We start from the raw sequence: 20,216 nt of genomic DNA on the forward strand, positions 1-20,216 counted from the left end.
TTTCCAGTTCTTCCATCTCTCTGTTTTAAATTTAACAGTTTTAACAATAGTAACTTCCTGTTTCACAAAAAAACCAAACCGCAGAAACCCTGTTTGCTTCTCAATTTCATGTTTTCTTTGTAGGTTTCCCATTTCTCATGGCTTTTCAAAGCGCTTCCCCCCATCCACCCGACATCAATGGTCTTCATACAGATCCGACAATGCGCTTTTCGAATGTTATTTGTTTTCTTTACCCAGGAATATTCAATTAACCAAACCATGTTTGAAAAGACAGTTCCCCATCGCTGCCTTTTCACTCGCGAAAATTGATCACAAAGGAGAACCTCTGACGTAGTACACATAATATGTTACGTGAACACATAACGTTTCGTACTCAATAGTGTATATTTCGTACTCCACTTTTTGCGCGAAGGAATTTATGATAAATTTTCGTTAAATTTCCCTTAAAGTAACATTACTACTCAAAATCAACGAACATTTCGTACAATATTTCGTAAATCAAAGCTAAATAATTAAAAATCATTGTTCCTTATGGCAATTGTCGAAATTTCAACACCATATGTGGTCTGGTAAAATAGATGTTTGTGGGTACAAAATGCTCGTTTTTATTATGGTTTTAACATGGTACCATTTTAGTGTTTGTGTGTCGTATGAATAGATATATTCGCAGGAAATTAGCATGGAATTTATTGTGTCCACAAATAAATAAAAACGAGCATTTTGTATCTACAAAAATCTATGTAATCACACCACATATAGCGTTAAAATTGTGGCTATTGCTATCAGGAACACTGATTGTTTAGGTTTTAATTTTATTTTACGAAATACTTAACGCAATTTTCGTTGAATTTGAGCGTTAAAGAGACTTTAAGAACGATTTAAGTTTATAACTAAAGCGATGATAAAAGTAATTTTGAGCAGAAATAAACATTTTCAATGCTTTTTTACATGAAAAAGCACTTTTCAAGCACTGTTTCAAGGCCGACCTTTGTTTAAGGGCTTTTCAAGCCTGGGACTCGTTTTCGAGCACTGTTCAAGCCCTGTGCGAACCGATGAAATGCCATGAAAAATTATTTTCATGTAAATGTGTTATACCACTAGCCAGCAAAATGTAATTAGTTTTAAATATCATATTTACAAAAAAAAGTTGACACGTAAAGTAATGCTCACACAGTAAAAATAAATATTGCCATATAGCCTTCCTTACCAAAGTTACAATATCAAGTATCATTCATTAGTATCAATGGATTGAGTTAACTTCCTGGACATCGAACTGTTTATAATTTGTAACACTACATGGTCACACTTATCGATCGAGCAATAATCTGAACTAGATCTTAGACTAGTAAACTCAAACATCTCATGTTGTGTGCATGTTAAAATCCTTTCTGGTGCAGTGGATGCTCCAGAAAATTTAAAAGTGTTGGAAGACCTTAAGAACAAACTAGACAGCGAACAAGATACTGCTCAGCGATACCAGGTAGGAACTTAAGCTTACTTAACGTCTCAACAAAGCACCCGTCTTCTTTATATGTAATACAAACAAAACACTAATTTTTCATGCATACACAATGCATAGAAACAATATTTGAAAGTTATTGACTTTTCTTCAAACGAAAGATGTTACAAATTAATAACATATAATCCTCACCTTTAAATATTTTAAAAATGGTAACTATAATAAATGTTATTTTAAGTTTGAAAGTTGATATATAAATTCAAGTAGCAATGCTCACCTGTAAAATCAATACACGTTTGTATACTTGTTTTTGTGCGTGTTAAATATACGTTTCTCAACCGCTGTCAAACGTTTTGATTTTAAGTTGCCCTTGTTTTAGCAGAATGTATTGTATGATGACACTAGAAACAAAGTATCCACATACTCATTCTTTATCCATAAATAAAGACTGATTTGTCATTCTGGACCCGCGAGTAGTCAACATTGTTGATATGACTCTCTCGTTGTAAAGTTTGAACTCGCTGAAACTGACTATCAATCGTTTATTTACTGCTCACCATCTCCTAGTCATACTGCCTTTCTGTAAACTATGTGTTGCCCTTGTTTTAGCAAAATGTATTGTATTGTGACACTTGAAACCAATTATCCGCATAGTCGTTCTTTATCCATAAATAAAGACTGATTTGTCATTCCGACCCGCGAGTAGTCAACATTGTTGATATGACTCTCTCGTTGTTAAGTTTGAACTCACTGTAACTAACTATAAATCCTGTATCTACAGCTTAACATCTCCAGGGTGCATAATGAACGGGGTTTTCAGGGGTTTACACACGGGCTGGGCAGAATGTAATCACACCGTTAAGAACTTTATTTTTGCAAATATCTCAAGTTATTGAAATACATTTGAAAAATTCTATAGGGCATAATAGACAGTTTTTCTTGAAATTCGTGCCGATATCTTAAGGTATAAGAATAAATCCCCGAATACGTCTGAAATCGGTGACAAAATTTTACGTTGCGTGAAATATAACCGACATTATTCGTGTACAACGTATGCAGTAAAAATGAAAATTTTGAACAAGAACACATGCTTATTAAATAAAGTAATTCTGATGTATTTCACATTGCCATAAGCAGCATAATAATCTTTTTTTTACGCACTAGTTAAAATTCTAAAGAAAACATCTTTAAACAAGTTATTTGAAATAAAGAACTCTTTAAGTTTAAAAGTGGAACCCCAAAAAGTCACGTGATCCTGCACCCTAATCTCCTAATCATAATAATTTGTAAGAAGTGTTGCTTCTTGAAATGACATGTGTATGCTACCACGTAATTTATGCGAATATGTCTGATACTAGAAAGACGTTAAGTGGTCCATGAGAACGGCGTTTAGCCCAGTAATATTATTTACAAGTACTGAATCAAGGTGGTAATCGCATTTGCATTAATCGAGTGATGCTGTGAAGTATCACATTACTTGCCCTAAATAAAATACACATAAGTTCAAACTTCAGCTGAGGGCAGGAGAGAAAACCCTTATTTTACAAGGCGGTCCTTTATGTATGACAATGGATCAATTGCCAAATAGTAAGACACACACAACATAGAAGGACAATTCATAAATGTACATACACACGCACAAACATGATCGAATCTGGGGACACCGACTTGGAGTGGTCCATGCAAATACGGGCGAGGGAATTAAACATCTTTAAGGCGTTAAAACGCAACACTATGACTAGATTTATGTATTTGGCATTTAAGTGTATAAACAAAATCACCTCATATCATCACAATTCAAATGAAAGATAATACGTTTCGGTTGTATTACTATTATTTAACTACTGAATTTGTTTATAGAGACCAGATCAACAGAACCGTTACTATCTAAGGCACTTAAATAAAACCAAAACTACATCCTTATTTAAATGCTAGAGAAATAGCCTCATTCAGTTATTACATTCAGATCATCGCCATGCCATGCAGGAAGAAGCACAAATAAGGTCGTAAAAGAAAAAATTACAATGCTTGACTTTGTCTATGTTTAACCTTACACAATTATTCAGTAAATAATTTGAAATAAGTTATATTGATTTAAATACATTAAATTATTACCGCATGTTAAAATAAAATATAATGGTTTCACAAAATCCGAGATTCAAATCTTAAAATATTTTACACCAGAAATATCCACTTCAGATAACATAAATATGTCAGTAAAATTTATTTACATATGATGTAATACGATCCCGCTCTCGTCATAAATGCATTTAAAGCTATCTACATCTTGAACATACCCATAATAAATGTCTTACTCATCCGGAAGAAATTAAAACTTTTAAGAAGATGTTTGCTATCTGTTAAGAATTCATTTTAATACATTACCTTAACGAACTTATGAAAATCGTTGTATACTTATTGTGCTAGAAATATCTTATTAATAATTTTGTTACAAAATGTAAGTTTTACATAAATATTTAGTTTCTATGTGTATGGAATTCGTAAAGACCTCGTAGTCATAGAAGTAATGTTGAATGGAATTAACTTTTTCTATATTATATTCAAATGCAACGCAGGGTATTTCAAATAAGATATAATTCAAATATAGCATGCCCGGTTTGTGTAATTATATTTAGGGCTTAGAATATTTTGAATTGTGTACTATATCAGCCAATGACACTGAAGAGAATACAGTACTCGATTCGGAGCAATGATTTAGTTAATACACGCATTAAAGTAAAGCGTGTTTTTAAGGCATGGACTTTAATCTCAAAACAAAGTAGGTTTTACTTTTTTCTATGTGATAAATGGTGTATTTTGTTTTGGCTTATACTATTATTTAACGAAAATATTAACTGTGCGATGCATAAAGAACATATACGTATGCATTTGAATTTCTTTTGAAAGATTTTACGGGCTGATCTCTGACAATGTTCCCAACCTAAGCAAATAAAGACCACTGTTTGCATTTCAGATCTTGTGCTTAATGAAGCGACACCTTGGTCCCGTGTATGAAGCATTCCTCGCGAGGGAGGACGATTGGAGTCCGAGCGAATTACTCGACTACTTAGAAAACAATATGCCGGAATCACAGGCTCTAATAATAATTTCTCACGTCTTCAGTGAATGCGGTTGCACAATACAACGACATATGAGCCGTTTATAAACTATATTAAAAAATTATTTGAGGCTAAAGGATGTTTATACCATGACGATTTGATTGGGCGACAGAAGGAATTGGAATATATTAAAAAGGAATTTGAAACACGAAAAGGTTCTTGTTAGCACTGATGTATATGTTTAAGCAATGCATATACATATATTTGTTGTAGCACATTCGTGGATCATGACATTGTTTTTTCACAATCAAATATATAGTAATAATGAAACTTCAGATACCTTAACAAGACAGATTTCCATGTTGACTAGTCTTTTTTTAAATGAACCAATTGCCTATACAGTACAATACACTACATGCAGTTCGACATAAAACAAAAAAGATTGATTAAAGCTGCGACGGCGAATAGTCAAAAATACAGACACAAAACTTTTTTGTTCTAAATTAAGTTTGCAGTAAGAAATTAAACGTTCAAATCTACCACGTTACAAACAACATTATTTATTAAACCGGGCGCCTAACCTAGCTTTTGGTTCAAACCGCCATGTTTAATAACAAATAACACATGTTTATGTGTTGCAGGAATCTGGGTGTATGGGCAAGGTGGCCTTGGTAAAACGACGCTTGTCAATAAATTTTTCACGAGAATGACAAATAAGACCAAAATACTTGTCAAAAAAGTGAATTTAAAGTATGATCGTTATAATGTTTTCGTAAAATGATTTATACTTTTCCGGAGGGTACATGTAATGAAAGCCTTACTATAGTCGAATAAGTATTTAAAACCAACTTTTTTTGTTACAGAGAAACACACTTCCTAAGCAATATGCTGAAATGTATCATCAAGCAGTTGAATGCATAGTTCAATGAAGATTAAGTAAGAATTGAAACTTTCTCGTATGTCTAAAAGACACACTCAATCAAGGCAATGTTCAGATAATAGTAAAGTGAAATAAAAGGGGCAGATCGAAGATGAAAACACTAATTAATATAAATAATAAAAATATAAAAATATTTTTGTAAATAATGTATGTATAGGGATATTAATTCATAAATGTTGTTTTTATGAAGTATAATTGTAGTGCCTTATTTTTAATAAATACTTTTCTTATGCGCATGGTGTGATGGGATGTTCAAGTTACATTTTCCGCCGAAATGTCGATGATACATTTAACTTAACAAGTCTTAAAAAGTCATTAAATGTCAGTTTGTTGAAACTTGTTCAGAAATTATATTTGTACATCATAATTTAAATGAATTTATAAACTCGTATACATCGATTTTGATAAATAATCAAATGTTGCCATCTCTTACGTCTATGCTTATGATCGCAGTAGAAAGTGAAAGTAGAAACTACATGACAACGCATGTACACACATGTAAGCCCATTTTCTTGCACATGAATATATAAGCATATTGTTTCAAGTGTTTGAAACTTATTAACTGTTAACGTTATACTTTTACATACTGTCATTTTATCATGGATTATAGCGCACTGTATGTACATAATACGATATATGTAATGTGTAACCCTTTTACAATTAAATGTACATTAAACTCCGGTATACACTTCCGAACTGTTTATTAAACATACATTCTCTAATCAATGTCTTATATTTAGCGGAAATACATTTGACATGCCATTTTAAGCACAAACCATACAAATAATTGCTCTATTGGGTAATATGACATACAACTATCGTCAACATTCACCTCTTGGACACAGTTCGATATATGTTTGCTTGCTTATAGAAAAACAATCGGCGTTTACCTGCAGTATACTCACGCAACTAAAAGTATGAACTGTTGTCGGATGTTTGTTTATTTGTTATATTCCGACGCATTATAGAAAGAAAGGATATCCTGCTGATTTTGGACAATGTAGAAAACGCATTCGAAAGAGAAGAACAATTCCCGGCAATGATAAGTTCTCTTTTGAACATAAATGTAAGTTTTTGTGAAATTTGAAGTATATTGGGTTTGTTAAACGTGTAACGTAAAAACGTAAAATGTACTCTTTTTAAGTGCTGCGTTCAATGAGTTTCATTTTAAAACTTGTGATTAATTATTTAAAAAAACGTCAAATGGATTATGACATCCCGGCTGCCGTTTAAAAGTACGGAAGAAGATTTGTGTCACTATCACCTTGGTACGGAATCCGGATAGTGCCAAGTTGAGTGTCGCGTGTCGACCTTCGAGGTCGACACACGACATTCAAGCGACATTCTCTCGACGCTCAATACGACGCGCGACGATCATGCGACAATCAATATTTGAATGTCGCATATCGCGCTGGGTTTTAGAAAAAAATATCGCAGAAAATCTTGACTGTCGACTACATTGTCGCGCGTCGTATCGAGCGTCGAGAGAATGTCGCTTGAATGTCGCTTGAATGTCGTGTGTCGACCTTCGAGCGCGACACTCGACATTCTCTCGACATTCTCTCGACATTCTCTCGACATTCTCTCGACGCACGATTCGACGCGCGACATTCATTATCGCGATATATCGCAAAAATGTCGACATTCTCTCGACGCACGATATGACACTCGCGCGATATATCGAGCCAATGTCGCACAAGTGTCGTATGTCGACCGGTGTGGGAGTAATTTTTAGCATAGTTGCGGTTACGCAACTATGCTTATGTTGGAGCTACATTTCGAAAACCGACATGGAACGGTTGACCATTATGAAGCCTTACCTGATCAAAAATCAGACGAAATATCTATTTAATATAGTATATGGTAATTCTAACATTTTTTTATTTAGAAACGTTTTTCTAACGTTTTTCTTCCAAGAATATTGACGACACCGTTTTTAGTGAATTTTTCTTAGACCGTTTCACGTGAAAAAAACCTTCTAAGAAACTAAAACAAATTTCTTTCGTAAAACAATTATGTTCTGGTTGATAGTGATCTCACACCTACTTTCTTTTTCCTTTGTTTACATTCGGGAGAGGTCAAATTCATTAGGCCCTGGTTTAAGGATATGTAGAACTTCATTGGTTAATTATAAATAGAAATGAACATATTCTCAACAGGAAGTGGGGCATAAAGCACTTTCATTCTTTGTAAATGTGTGAAAAAAATAGCGGAGTACGATGAATGTTTTCTGATTTATGACATGGATTCTGACCTGCTTTTCTATGGATTTAATGAAGAAGAGTTTAAAAGTAATAGAGATGTGTTAATTGAAATTAAAATGATTTACTTTGAGCCATAAATTAACGTTACAAGTAGGGCTAACGGTTTAAATGTGGCATCGAATTTAATGGATTCGTGCAAATTCTGGACGAGTGTTGTGTCTGTAAAATATTAAATGGAATGCCGTAAATGTATCAAGTCGGAAAAGAAAACGGATGGTTGCATAATGGTATGCGTGAAATAATGTAATTCTACGTATTTATTTTCATAGTTATGTCATTTTGTAACCATTCACATTCGTCACGATTTGGAATTCCCGTTTCTAAAAATAGAACATTTGGGTAGCATGAACCAACAAGGGAGGCGACTCGTGATGTCAGAAACTGTTAAGGTTACAATAAACTAAATAATCGAGTAATGAATAATCGAGTCATGAAGGTCTGTTGCTCTCTAAACCAGGGACCTATACTATATAGGTCCCTGTCTAAATAAATAATCATATTTTCCTCGAAGGCATGTTTTACACTTTAGACTGTTGTTCTGGTTTTATCATTTTGAGATATTGATAGGGTAAGCATAGGTGTTCACTATTAAATACCTGAAATAGGATAAAGTTAGAGATTAAAGTAAAAAATGGTACTGCAAAATGTTACAATCCACTAGAAAACGGTCGAAAAAAGAAGGTGCAAAAACAGTCGATTTTGATTTGAGTCGAATTCTTTTTTGGTTTGAACATGACATATCTTTTTCATTACTTAAATCGATTCAGCTAAGAATTGACGTCAAGAAAAGATATGGTTATGGGGGTCTCTATGTGCAAAATGTTGTATTTATTTTCGCTCAAATTTGTCGCTTTGACACTGAAACATATAGGTCACATAACCCCAAACCGGAACTCCTGTGTTTAGGGATACATGCAGTCAGTTTGATTCTTAGCACACATTGTTGAGTGCATGCTGCCTAGGATTTGTAAATACATTGCAAATGGTTAGTTTTGGTATCATCTTGACGGTATATTTGTAAGCAATAAGAAAATAAGCCATTTGTGTGCTCTTCTTTTTGTGTTGATGGTTCCCGGCTTTGAAAGTAGGTCATACTAATTGAGCCCAAAATGGTTGTATGCACAGCTGTCAAAACCGGTTTGCCTATTCTGAGGTGAATATTTTGAGTTAGCGCGTATAGAATTTAATGACATGCGTTTTTTTCAAAAGATTATGCATTTATATTTCCAATGATGAATGATGATATAGTGGGTTTGCGCTTGATCATGGTAAAAATTGATATCGAACTTCAACTATTGTATATGTAATATACTCTGAAACCATTATTCATCGTCAGGCATTAATTTTCATAAATTTCGTCAGTCGACCGATCGGCGAATTTAAGATCCTAACGAACAATCATGCTCTATGTTTGAACACAAACAAACACTAAGTTGAACAATATTTTAAAAGTTTACCGTAGACATGAGGCATTAAATTCCAACATAATCCATGAACACATTTACTGCTGTTTCGTAATCAAGATTAATCCGGTTTTGACACAAAGGGATGATGATTACACAAGGTACTTAACTGACACGTTACACTTCTTTAAAACGCGTGTGCAGTACAGCTGTATCGAATGCGTTGACTTCGTTTATGTAGAATGGTAATGAATTAGCGCTAATTGTTTATTACTTTATTACCCATTAGGTGCATTGTGTTATTCAGGGGTGTTGCATATTAGCCATCACGCAGCGAATGCCGATGAAAGACAATAAACCAAATGAAAAGATGACGATGTGTGATCAACATGCGTATTTATCACAAATAAATAAAAATTATTTTAATTGCTGTTTGTTGTTTGATTGTTTGCGTTAAACCACACTTATTACTATTTTATATGTTTCAATTTTTTTTTAATTATTGACATTATTGATTTTTTTACCGGTAGTTTACTTTTTAAGAACAAACACACACATAGAGTTTATAATTTTAATGTTGATATCAGATTAAAAAAGCATTTTATTTGAAAAAAAATAACACTTTACAATCTGGAACCTCTTTCGTATAACACAAACAGTTTTAAAACGGTATTGACAGCATTTTAATAAAATTGTTATCAGTATGGCAATTATAATAATAGAATAAGACTAATTGGCAATTGGCTTCGTTGTTACAAACACTCGTTAACGGTTATTCGATCCCACTTGTCCGCTAATCATAACAATGAACGTGTGAATGGCATATATTATGAGGGTCCATCACTGTCCCTTGATAACAAAAAAGCTAGTTAATTGGCATGTGACAAACAGGCCCCACCTCCTGCAGTGATTCTCAAGTGTGTTCCCGCATTCGTACCACGATTTTTCGCAACTGCGATTGATCGCGATAATGTATTACACACAAATCGGATATTGACTGACGCATTTTTTTAAAATTCAAAATCAGAAATTGGCGAATTTAAGTGCTGACGAAATCGTCATTTTTATAAAAATGACGAAATTTTGTGCTGTCGAAAATAAATGTTTCACAGTAGAAGGAAATTAATTGCGCATGCGTAACCTACAAGGAAACTATTTATTATATTTTGACCTAAACATTGACTTCAGCAGCACCTTCCCCGTATCTTGCAACTATGCTTTCAACGCCATCGGCGCTCTCGTTTCATCTGCAAGCAAGGTGTTATAGTAAATTGTTCAGCTTAAGTAAAAATAGCGGCAACAGCAACAACAGTAGCAGCAGCAGCAGTAGCAGCAGCAGCAGCATCAGAAGCAGCAGCAGCAGTAACAGCAACAGCAGTAGCAGCAGTAGCAGCAGTAGCAGCAGTAGCAGCAGTAGCAGCAGTAGCAGGAGTAACAGCAGTAGAAGCAGTAGAAGGAGTAGCAGCAGTAGCAGTAGTAGCAGAAGTAGCTGCAGTAGTAGTAGTAGTAGTAGCAGTAGTTGTAGTAGCAGTAGTAGTAGTAGTAGTAGTAGTAGTAGTAGTAGTAGTAGTACTAGTAGTAGTAGTAGTAGTGGTCGTAGTAGTAGTTGTAGTAGTAGTGGTGGTAGTAGTAGTAGTAGTAGTAGTAGTAGTAGTAGTAGTAGTAGTAGTAGTAGTAGTAGTAGTAGTAGTAGTAGTAGTAGTAGTAGTGGTAGTGGTAGTGAGACTGGTAGTAGTGGTAGTGGTAGTGAGACAGGTGGTAGTGGTAGTAGTAGTTGTAGTAGTTACAGAATCAGGAGTAGTAATAGTAATAGTTATGTTTAAGGTCTGCCTCTTTTTGTCATGCCACCAATAATAAGGACCACAATGGAAATACGGGCTTGCTCTTTTTTGTGTTATCCTAGGTTTGGTGAGCATGTCATAGTTTATTGTACATGATATAGTTTTTAATAATTGCTTATTTTTTTATTCTATGTTATGTTGTGAACTGTGTATATGCTTCCTATGCCGAAATAAATCTATCTATCTATCTAGCAGAAGCAGTGTAGTAGCAGTACCAGCACAACCAGCGGTAGCATTAGAAGTAGTTGTTTTAGTTGAAGTATTAGCTGCAGTAGAAGCAGTAGCAGCAGCAGCAGCAGCAGCAGCAGCAGCAGTAGCAGTAGTAGCAGTAGCGGCAATAGCAGCAGCAACAGTAGCGGTATTATTATTATTATTAGTAGTAGTAGTAGTATTAGTAGTAGTAGTAGAAGTAGTTGAAGTAGAAGTAGAAGCAGCAGCAGCAGTAGCAGCAGTAGTAGTAGCAGAAGCAGCAGTAGCAGGAGTAACAACAGTAGCTGCAGTAGCAGGAGTAGCAGTAGTATCAGTAGTTGCAGAAGTAGCAGCAGTAGTAGTAGTAGTAGCAGTAGTAGTAGCAGCAGTAGTAGTAGTAGTAGTAGTAGTAGTAGTAGTAGTAGTAGTAGTAGTAGTAGTAGTAGTAGTAGTAGTAGTAGTAGTAGTAGTAGTAGTAGTAGTAGTAGTAGTAGTAGTAGTAGTAGTAGTAGTAGTAGTAGTAGTAGTAGTAGTAGTAGTAGTAGTAGTAGTAGTAGTAGTAGTAGTAGTACTAGGAGTAGTTGTAGTAGTAGTAGCGGTATTGTTAGTGATACTGGTAGTAGTGGTAGTGGTAGTGGGACTGGTGGAAGTGGTAGTAGTAGTTGTAGTAGTAGCAGAATCAGGAGTAGTAATAGTAGCAGTATCAGTAGCAGTGTAGTAGCAGTTGCAACAGTTGCAATAGTAGTAGTTGTTGTAGTAGTAGTAGCTGTAGTAGAAGCAATAGCAGCAACAGCAGCAGTAGATGTATCATCAGTAGCGGCAGTAGCAGCAGCAGTAGCAGTATTAGTAGTTGTAGAAGTAGTAGTAGTAGCAGCAGTAGAAGCAGAAGCAGCAGTAGCAGCAGCATCAGTAGCAGCAGCAGCAGCAGTAGCAGTAATAGTAGTTGTAATAGTAGTAGTAGTAGCTGCAGTACAAGCAGTTGCAGCAGCAGCAGTAGCAGCATGTGCGGCAGAAGCATAAGTAGCAGCAGTAGAGGAATTAGTAGCTGTTGTAGTAGTAGTAGTAGCTGCAGTAGAAGCAGAAGCAGCAGAAGCAGCAGCATCAGTAGCAGCAGCAGGAGTAGCAGCAGCAGCAGTAGCAGCAGCAGCAGTAGCAGCAGTAGCAGCAGTAGTAGCAGTAGCAGCTTTAGCAGGAGTAACAGCAGTAGCAGCAGTAGCAGGAGCAGCAGTAGCAGAAGTAGCAGCAGTAGTAGTAGTAGTAGCAGTACTAGTAGAAGCAATAGTAGTAGTAGAAGTTGTATAAGAAGTAGTAGCAGTAGTAGTAGTAGTTGAAGTAGTAGTAGTAGTAGTAGTAGTAGTAGTAGAAGTAGTAGTAGTAGAAGTAGTAGTAGTAGTAGTAGTAGTAGTAGTAGTAGAAGTAGTAGTAGTAGTAGTAGTAGTAGTAGTAGTAGTAGTAGTAGAGTAGTAGTAGTAGTAGTAGTAGTAGTAGTAGCGGTAGTGATAGTGAGACTGGTAGTAATGGTAGTGGTAGTAGGACTTGTGGTAGTGGTAGTAGTAGTTCTAGTAGTAGCAGAATCAGGAGTAGTAATAGTAGCAGTAGCAGTGTAGTAGCAGTTGCAGAACTACCAACAGTAGCAGTAGTTGTAGTTGATGTAATAGAAGTAGTAGCTGCAGTAGAAGCATAAGCAGCAGAAGCAGCAGCATCAGTAGCAGCAGCAGCAGTAGCAGCAGCAACAGCAGTAGCAGTAGTAGTAGTTGTAGTAGTAGTAGTAGTAACTGCAGTAGAAACAGAAGCAGCAGTATCAGTAGCAGCAGCAGCAGTAGCAGCAGCAGTAGCAGCAGCAGTGCCAGCAGCAGCAGTAGCAGTAGCAGCTGTAGCAGGAGTAACAGCAGTAGCAGCAGTAGTAGTAGTAGTAGTAGCAGTACTAGTAGTAGCAGTAGTAGTAGTAGAAGTAGTAGTAGTAGTAGTAGTAGAAGTAGTAGTAGTAGAGGAAGTAGTAGTAGTAGTAGCAGTAGTAGTAGTAGTAGTAGTAGTAGTAGTAATAGTAGTAGTAGTAGTAGTAGTAGTAGTAGTAGTAGTAGTAGTAGTAGTAGTAGTAGTAATAGTAGTAGTAGTAGTAGTAGTAGTAGTAGTAGTAGTAGTAGTAGTAGTAGTAGTAGTAGTTGTAGTTGTGTTAGTGAGACTGGTAGTAGCGGTAGTGGTAGTGGGACTTGTGGTAGTGTTAGTAGTAGTTGTAGTAGTAGCAGAATCAGGAGTAGTAATAATAGCAGAAGCAGTGTAGCAGCAGTTGCAGCACTACCAACAGTAGCAGTACTTGTAGTTGTTGTAATAGTAGTAGTAGCTGCAGTAGAAGCAGTAGCAGCAGCAGCAGTAGCAGTAGCTGCAGTAGCGGCATTAGCAGCAGCAGTAGCAGTATTAGTAGTTGTTGTAGTAATAGTAGTAGTTGTTGTTGTAATAGTAGTAGTAGCTGAAGTAGAAGCAGTAGCAGCAGCACCAGCAGCAGCAGTAGCAGTAGCAGCATTAGCGGCAGTAGCAGTATTATTAGTTGTAGTAGTGGTAGTAGTAGCTGCAGTAGAAGCAGAAGCACCAGTAGCAGCAGCATCAGAAGCAGCAGCAGCAGTAGCAGCAGCAGTAGCAGTATTAGTAGTTGCTGTAGTAATAGTAGTAGCTGCAGTAGAAGCAGTAGCAGCATTAGCAGCAGCATCAATATCAGCAGCATCAGTAGCAGTAGAAGCAGTTTCAGCAGTAGCGGCAGCAGCAGTAGCAGTAGTAGTAGTTGTTGTAGTAGTAGTAGTAGTTGCAGTACAAGCAGTAGCAGCAGCAGCAGTAGCAGCAGTTGCGGCAGCAGCAGAAGTAGCAGCAGCAGTAGCAGCAGCAGCAGCAGTAGTTGCAGTATTAGTAGTTGTTGTAGAAGTAGTAGTAGCTGCAGTAGAAGCAGAAGCAGCAGTAGCAGCAGCATCAGTAGCAGCAGCAGCAGAAGCAGCAGCAGCAGTAGCAGTATTATTAGTTGTTGTAGTAGTAGTAGTAGCTGCAGTAGAATCAGTAGCAGCATTAGCAGCGGTATCAGTATCAGCAGCAGGAGTAGCAGCAGCAGCAGCAGTAGCAGCAGCAGCAGTAGCAGCAGCAGTCGCAGCAGTAGCAGCAGTAGCAGAAGTAGCAGTAGTAGCAGAAGTAGCAGCAGTAGTAGTAGTTGTTGCAGTACTAGTAGTAGCAGTAGTAGTAGTAGTAGTAGTAGCGGTAGTGGTAGTGAGACTGGTAGTAGTGGTAGTGGTAGTGGGACTGGTGGTATTGGTAGTAGTAGTTCTAGTAGTAGCAGAATCAGGAGTAGTTATAGTAGCAGTGTAGTTGCAGTTGCAACACCACGAACAGTAGCAGTAGTTGTAGTTGTTGTAATAGTAATAGTAGCTTCAGTAGAAGCAGTAGCAGCAGTAGCTTCAGTAGCTGCAATGGCAGTAGTAGCAGTAGTAGCAGTAGTAGTAGCAGCAGTAGTAGTAGTAGTAGTAGCAGTGGTAGTAGTAGAAGAAGTAGTAGTAGTAGTAGTAGTAGCGGTAGTGTTAGTGAGACTTGTATTAGTGGTAATGGTAGTGGGACTGGTGGAAGTGGTAGTAGTAGTTGTAGTAGTAGCAGAATCAGGAGTAGTAATAGTAGCAGTAGCAGTGTAGTAGCAGTTGCAGCACCACCAACAGTAGCAGTAGTTGTAGTTGTTGTAATAGTAGTAGTAGCTGCAGTAGAAGCTGTAGCAGCAGCAGCAGTAGCAGTAGCAGCAGTAGCGGCAGCAGGAGTAACAGCAGCAGCAGCAGTAGCAGCAGCAGCAGTAGAAGCAGCAGCAGTAGCAGCAGTAGCAGCCGTGGCAGCAGTAGCAGCAGCAGCAGCAGTAGCAGCAGCAGTAGCAGCAGTAGTAGCAGTAGAAGTAATAGTAGTAGTTGTATTAGTAGAAGTAGTAGTAGTTATAGTTGTTGTAGTAGTAGCAGCAGTAGCAGCATTAGCAGCAATAACAGCAGCAGCAGCAGTAGCAGCAGCAGTAGTAGCAGCAGCAGCAGAAGCAGCAGTAGCAGCAGTAGCAGCAGTAACAGCAGTAGCAGGAGTAGCAGCAGTAGCAGTAGTAGCAGTAGTAGCAGTAGTAGCAGCAGTAGCAGGAGTAGCTGCAGTAGCAGTAGTAGTAGTAGTAGCAGTACCAGCAGCAGTAGTAGTTGTTGTAGCAGTAGTAGTAGTAGTAGTAGTAGCAGCAGCAGCAGTAGCAGCAGTAGCAAATAACTGCATAAACATTGCATGCTATGCATTTTACAGAATTTTCATCAAGAGTCAATAACATGAACTGCAATTGTTATCTCTTTTAGGTATAATATGACTATGGCAATGTTGAGTGCGAGCTGCACATCATAATTATGATATTGGTTCTTATTCCATGAACAATGAAATCAAAGCACAATGCTCTATAATCTGTTGTAACTGTTTCAATTGTTTATCAGTCTATTAACAGCCATTTATTGTAATAGCCTTACATATAGATGATACAAGTGTTGTTTATTCATTGATAAATAATTGATGGAACTTGGAAATAAATGATCTGGAAAAGTTTTGAAAATTGGGAACCTTGATTCTGAATTTTGTCAAACATAGTTTTGTTCCGCGAATATATGGTATCATGTTTTGCGTTCAGAAAGTTATGGATTTTGTTGTTCTTCAGGTTTAAAATATATAAATAAATCACATGAAGAAAAGAGAAGCTAGTTGTTAAAATTTAATCTATTATTATATAATTGTATAACACAGCAAAACATAACTGCAAGAATGTTGAGTGGACACATTATTAAAATAAAAGTATCGTTCAACACAGTACAATAAAATATGTATCATTTAAAATGGACAAATAATAAATTATTACATGTAACTGTGTCATGAATTAAAAGTAAAAAGCATTTAGACGGCTATAATCTAATTAATGCATGCGCCTAAATTGATTAGCCAGATCGCATGTTCAGCCCACACTAATCAGGGGACACTTTCCGCTTTTGTCGTATTTTTCTTTGAGCGCAAATCCAGTTATGGCAGAAAGTATCGCACCTGATAAGCCTGTGCGGACTACACAGCCTAATCTGGGACAACACAATGTACATGCATTAAAACCTCTTTTTACAGAGCGAGCCTCAAGTATTTATTAAATGATTAATTAAGTCTTCCTTAAATTATTTTTTTAAGAAACACTCAGAAATCTCTTAGTAAAACATGATTTATTTGATAGCAGGCGCAGGAAAATTAGTTGAACTTGAAGTAAAGTTATTCAGGAAATGTACATGAAGTTCCAAGCTTAACTAAACAGTACTGTCATTTCAAGCAATATATCGAATAAATGTCTTGTTATTCGATAGTGTGCACGAAAATCGACGATATTTTCTGGTATTCCCATGTAATTTGGTACTGTATGATGTTCTTGTTTTGAGAGAGTATACTCAAAATAGTTAGTATACTGCATTCTTAAATAACCAATCCAAACTAAAACGCATTCCATCACGTACCCTACCAAACATGCGTATTACAACTTCCGTTTCCAGACTAAAGTCAGCGATCGAAGTCGTCCCTAGTTTACAATAAAGATGGTATAGTTTTACAGAAAGGAAGTTAAACTCCTTGTTTCTATTATAGATAATAGCATATAAAAAATTAAAAAATTAAAAAAATATGGGCTTCCATCCTGAGCTTTGAACCAGAAGAAAACGTGTTTATTGCATGGAATTTAAGTCGAATGAACATCTAAATGTGACTTGAACACTCACACGTGGGTGTAAAATAGCGTGAACCCAAACGACCATACTCGCAACAATCACGCACCAATGACTGAATTTTGACTACTACTCTAATAGTGTTATTATTACTGCTGCAGCAACTACTACTACAACAACTACTTCTACTGCCAATGCTGGTGGTGCTGGTGCTGCTACTGCAATGCTACTGCTACAATTACTTCTACTACTACTACTACAAATACTACTACCACTACTACCGGTCCCACTACAACTACCACTACCAGTCTCACTACCACTACCGCTACTACCATCACCACTACTACTACTACTACTACTACTTCTACTACTACCACTATTACTACTGCTACTACTACTACTCCTGCTGCTTCTACTGCTACTACTGCTACTACTGCTACTGCTGCTACTCCTGCTTCTTCTCCTAGTACTGCTATTACTCCTATTTCTGCTGCTGCTGCTACTACTGCTACTACTGCTACTGCTGCTACTGATACTACTGCAGCTACTACTACTTTCAGATTCGCAAATTTTCGTTGTATTTATGATATTTGTGAGGAAACAGTTATACTAAACAATTAGATTGCTCTAAAATATCCATTGTATGCATCCTTTGACGGTTTAAAAACCTGAAAATTATAAAGCGTTGCAACGCGAAACGATTAAATAATTTGAAGAGTTCTGTTGTTGTCGTTATATTTCGTGATACTACGAACATTGCTTATATAAAGTATAAACTACATCGCTGTTTGTATCAGCGCGGATGTCCGAGTGGTGTAAGCGATGGACTTTCATCCCAGGGGTTAGTGGTTCGAGCCCAGTTGAGGGTTACTTTTTTTCTTTCTTTAATTGTATTCTTGTTTTTTTACTGCAGTTTTTAGATCCAATGCTTACATTTATCAATATAATGCATTTACTGACAAACTTCAATACATGCCACAATCTGTGAAAAGGCCCCTTAAATAACATTTGAGAAAGCAGATTATATTTCTTATGTTCGTTACAAACATTGTTTTTCAATTTTTGTAAGTATAACAGCAGTATTGAACATTCAAGCATGACTTAATTAAAAATGTTGCAAAATTATAGGAAAGCTACCCGTAAGTTAAAGGGAAAAAAAATCGAATAATCAAGCATTTGAAAAAGTATAGCATAAGATAAGGAGCATCAAAGTAAAAGAAAAACAAACATGAAGAACTTATTCAAAATACTTAGACCTTACACAACGGGACGTTAGGAAAACTATAAATCCCGAAACAACAACCGCAACAGCAATGACCATGCTTTTGACGAAAGCGACGTACAATATACTGGTTTAAACAAATATGTTGTATGTAAATGGAATTTGAAGCAACTTTAATAAAATGTATTTGACAGATGTTTCTAATTTAATTCACAGAAAAGGTGAGTACATAGATATGGCCAGCGCTCTTCCGGTATCTGTACAAGCCACCAAGTACCGGCTTCAGGTGGCCGCAATAGACTTCGGCACGACTTACTCCGGTTATGCATTCTCGTTTCGCACGGATTTCTTGGAAAACCCTCTCAAAATCCTCACCAACAAATGTGAGTCCCAGGGCGGCTCAGCAACACTCGTCTCCATGAAGACCCCTTCCCGTGTCCTTTTCTCTCCGGATGGAAATTTTGACAGCTTCGGTTATGATGCTGAGGAGAAGTATCTGACACTGGCAATGGACGAGCAACATGCACGCTGGTTCTACTTCAAAAACTTTAAAATGTTTCTGTACGAAACTAAGGTGAATACTGAATGATTTATTGAACATTACATGATGAGTAATCAAATTAAATGCATAGAAAACATAAAAAGGCAAAATAAAATTAAATGATGAGTAAGTATCAAAGGTATGTACATTAACGCTGTCTCCTTATATATGCGAACCGTTTCCAATGTATTTATGATAGTATAAAATGCTATTTTTATCGGCGGAATCCACTTTCACTCGATTACGATATTAATCTTCATGACCAATGGAGGAGCTATCGCTGGTATACTTTTGTGATCGTAATCATGATCGATTGATGAGGCGTCTAATTGGTGCCGGTGTCTAAATATACATGGAAAATAAACAAGTGAAACGACTCGTTTATTCGTTTTCAAATCAGTGACAATACAGGCGTTGTTCCCGGTGTAATATTACCCGTTTGCTTTCGTCATTTTCACAGTTACCCGCTCAAATTGTCGTTGCATTCCAGACTTCATCCTAAGAGTATTCTAACTTAAATTTTTATTTTATTGGACATTATTTGTCTGTGAACATTTATGAAACGAAAGGTTTGGAGCCAGTTACCCCACCGTATATAATTTAGTTACAACGGTATATAAACTGTTGATTCTGACGATTTCCTACTCTATGTTTTGCCATTTCTAATCCACTTCAGAAACTCACACGCTCAACCACGCTAACCGACAACAAGGGTCTCAAGATGCCTGCACACAAGGTATTCTCTTCCTGCATCCGCTACCTGAAGGATCACCTTGTCAACTTGCAATCTGTGACTGGGAAGGGCCTGATGTTCATTGAGATGCACTGGGTGCTTACCGTGCCCGCCATCTGGGGCGACTCAGCAAAACAGTTCATGAGAGAGGCCGCCGTTGAGGTACGAGTGCCTATAAACTAATATCATATGTTCAGACAGAGTCGTATTGTAACGACTGTTGACAAATTTATATTAATATACCAACTGTAGCAATAAATGTTTCAGATAAACTGTCTTCAGAGAAAATGCACCTATAGAGTAATATTGTCTAATTTAGTAAGAATATGTGACGGCTTTACATTTTTATTCCCAAACACTTCTGGAATTAATATGTATTTGCAGTAATTGTCTGAGAAAATAAACAATGTCGTCTCGTTACTTAAAATCGGTATCTCTTTCAGGCGGGCATTGCGACAGAGAATCTGTCGCTGGCTCTGGAGCCGGAAGCTGCCGCCCTGTATTGCCGCTACCTGCCCATGGAGAAGGTGGTCGACTCGTCTGGCAAAGCGTCAATTGAATCCTTCGCGCCTGGCAAACGCTACCTCGTGCTGGACGCTGGGGGTTTATAGACTGTTTTTGCTTAATCTATTATAGTTAAACATAAAATAAATTGTAATATTGTGAATTAGAATTTAAGATACCGTGATTTAGCTTCGTTAGTAAGAAACCCGCTACTTACAAAACACATCAAAATCACTAGTGAGCTCTTTAACAATGTATATAAACTGTGAAAAAAAAACATAAAATAAAAAGAAAATTTGTTGGATTCGGTGGCATATATCGATTTTAATTCACTCGTGATC

At 36.7% G+C, this 20,216-nt stretch overlaps 2 protein-coding genes across 2 annotated transcripts; both read left to right on the forward strand.

The window, feature by feature from the left end:
* Positions 1-18,332: 18,332 nt before the first annotated feature.
* On the forward strand, positions 18,333-18,686 carry LOC127835968 (heat shock 70 kDa protein 12B-like). The gene has a single exon (XM_052362387.1). The coding sequence runs from the start codon at positions 18,333-18,335 to the stop codon at positions 18,684-18,686; it is 354 nt and encodes a 117-aa protein (XP_052218347.1).
* Positions 18,687-19,318: 632 nt separating this feature from the next.
* LOC127833997 (heat shock 70 kDa protein 12A-like) lies at positions 19,319-20,106 on the forward strand. Its single transcript, XM_052359536.1, has 2 exons — positions 19,319-19,533; positions 19,815-20,106. The coding sequence occupies exons 1-2, from the start codon at positions 19,360-19,362 to the stop codon at positions 19,980-19,982; spliced, it is 342 nt and encodes a 113-aa protein (XP_052215496.1). The 5' UTR covers positions 19,319-19,359; the 3' UTR covers positions 19,983-20,106.
* The last annotated feature ends 110 nt before the right edge of the window (positions 20,107-20,216 follow it).

Source organism: Dreissena polymorpha, chromosome 6 (genome assembly GCF_020536995.1).
Source record: "Dreissena polymorpha isolate Duluth1 chromosome 6, UMN_Dpol_1.0, whole genome shotgun sequence".
NCBI classification, from domain to species: Eukaryota; Metazoa; Mollusca; class Bivalvia; order Myida; family Dreissenidae; genus Dreissena; species Dreissena polymorpha.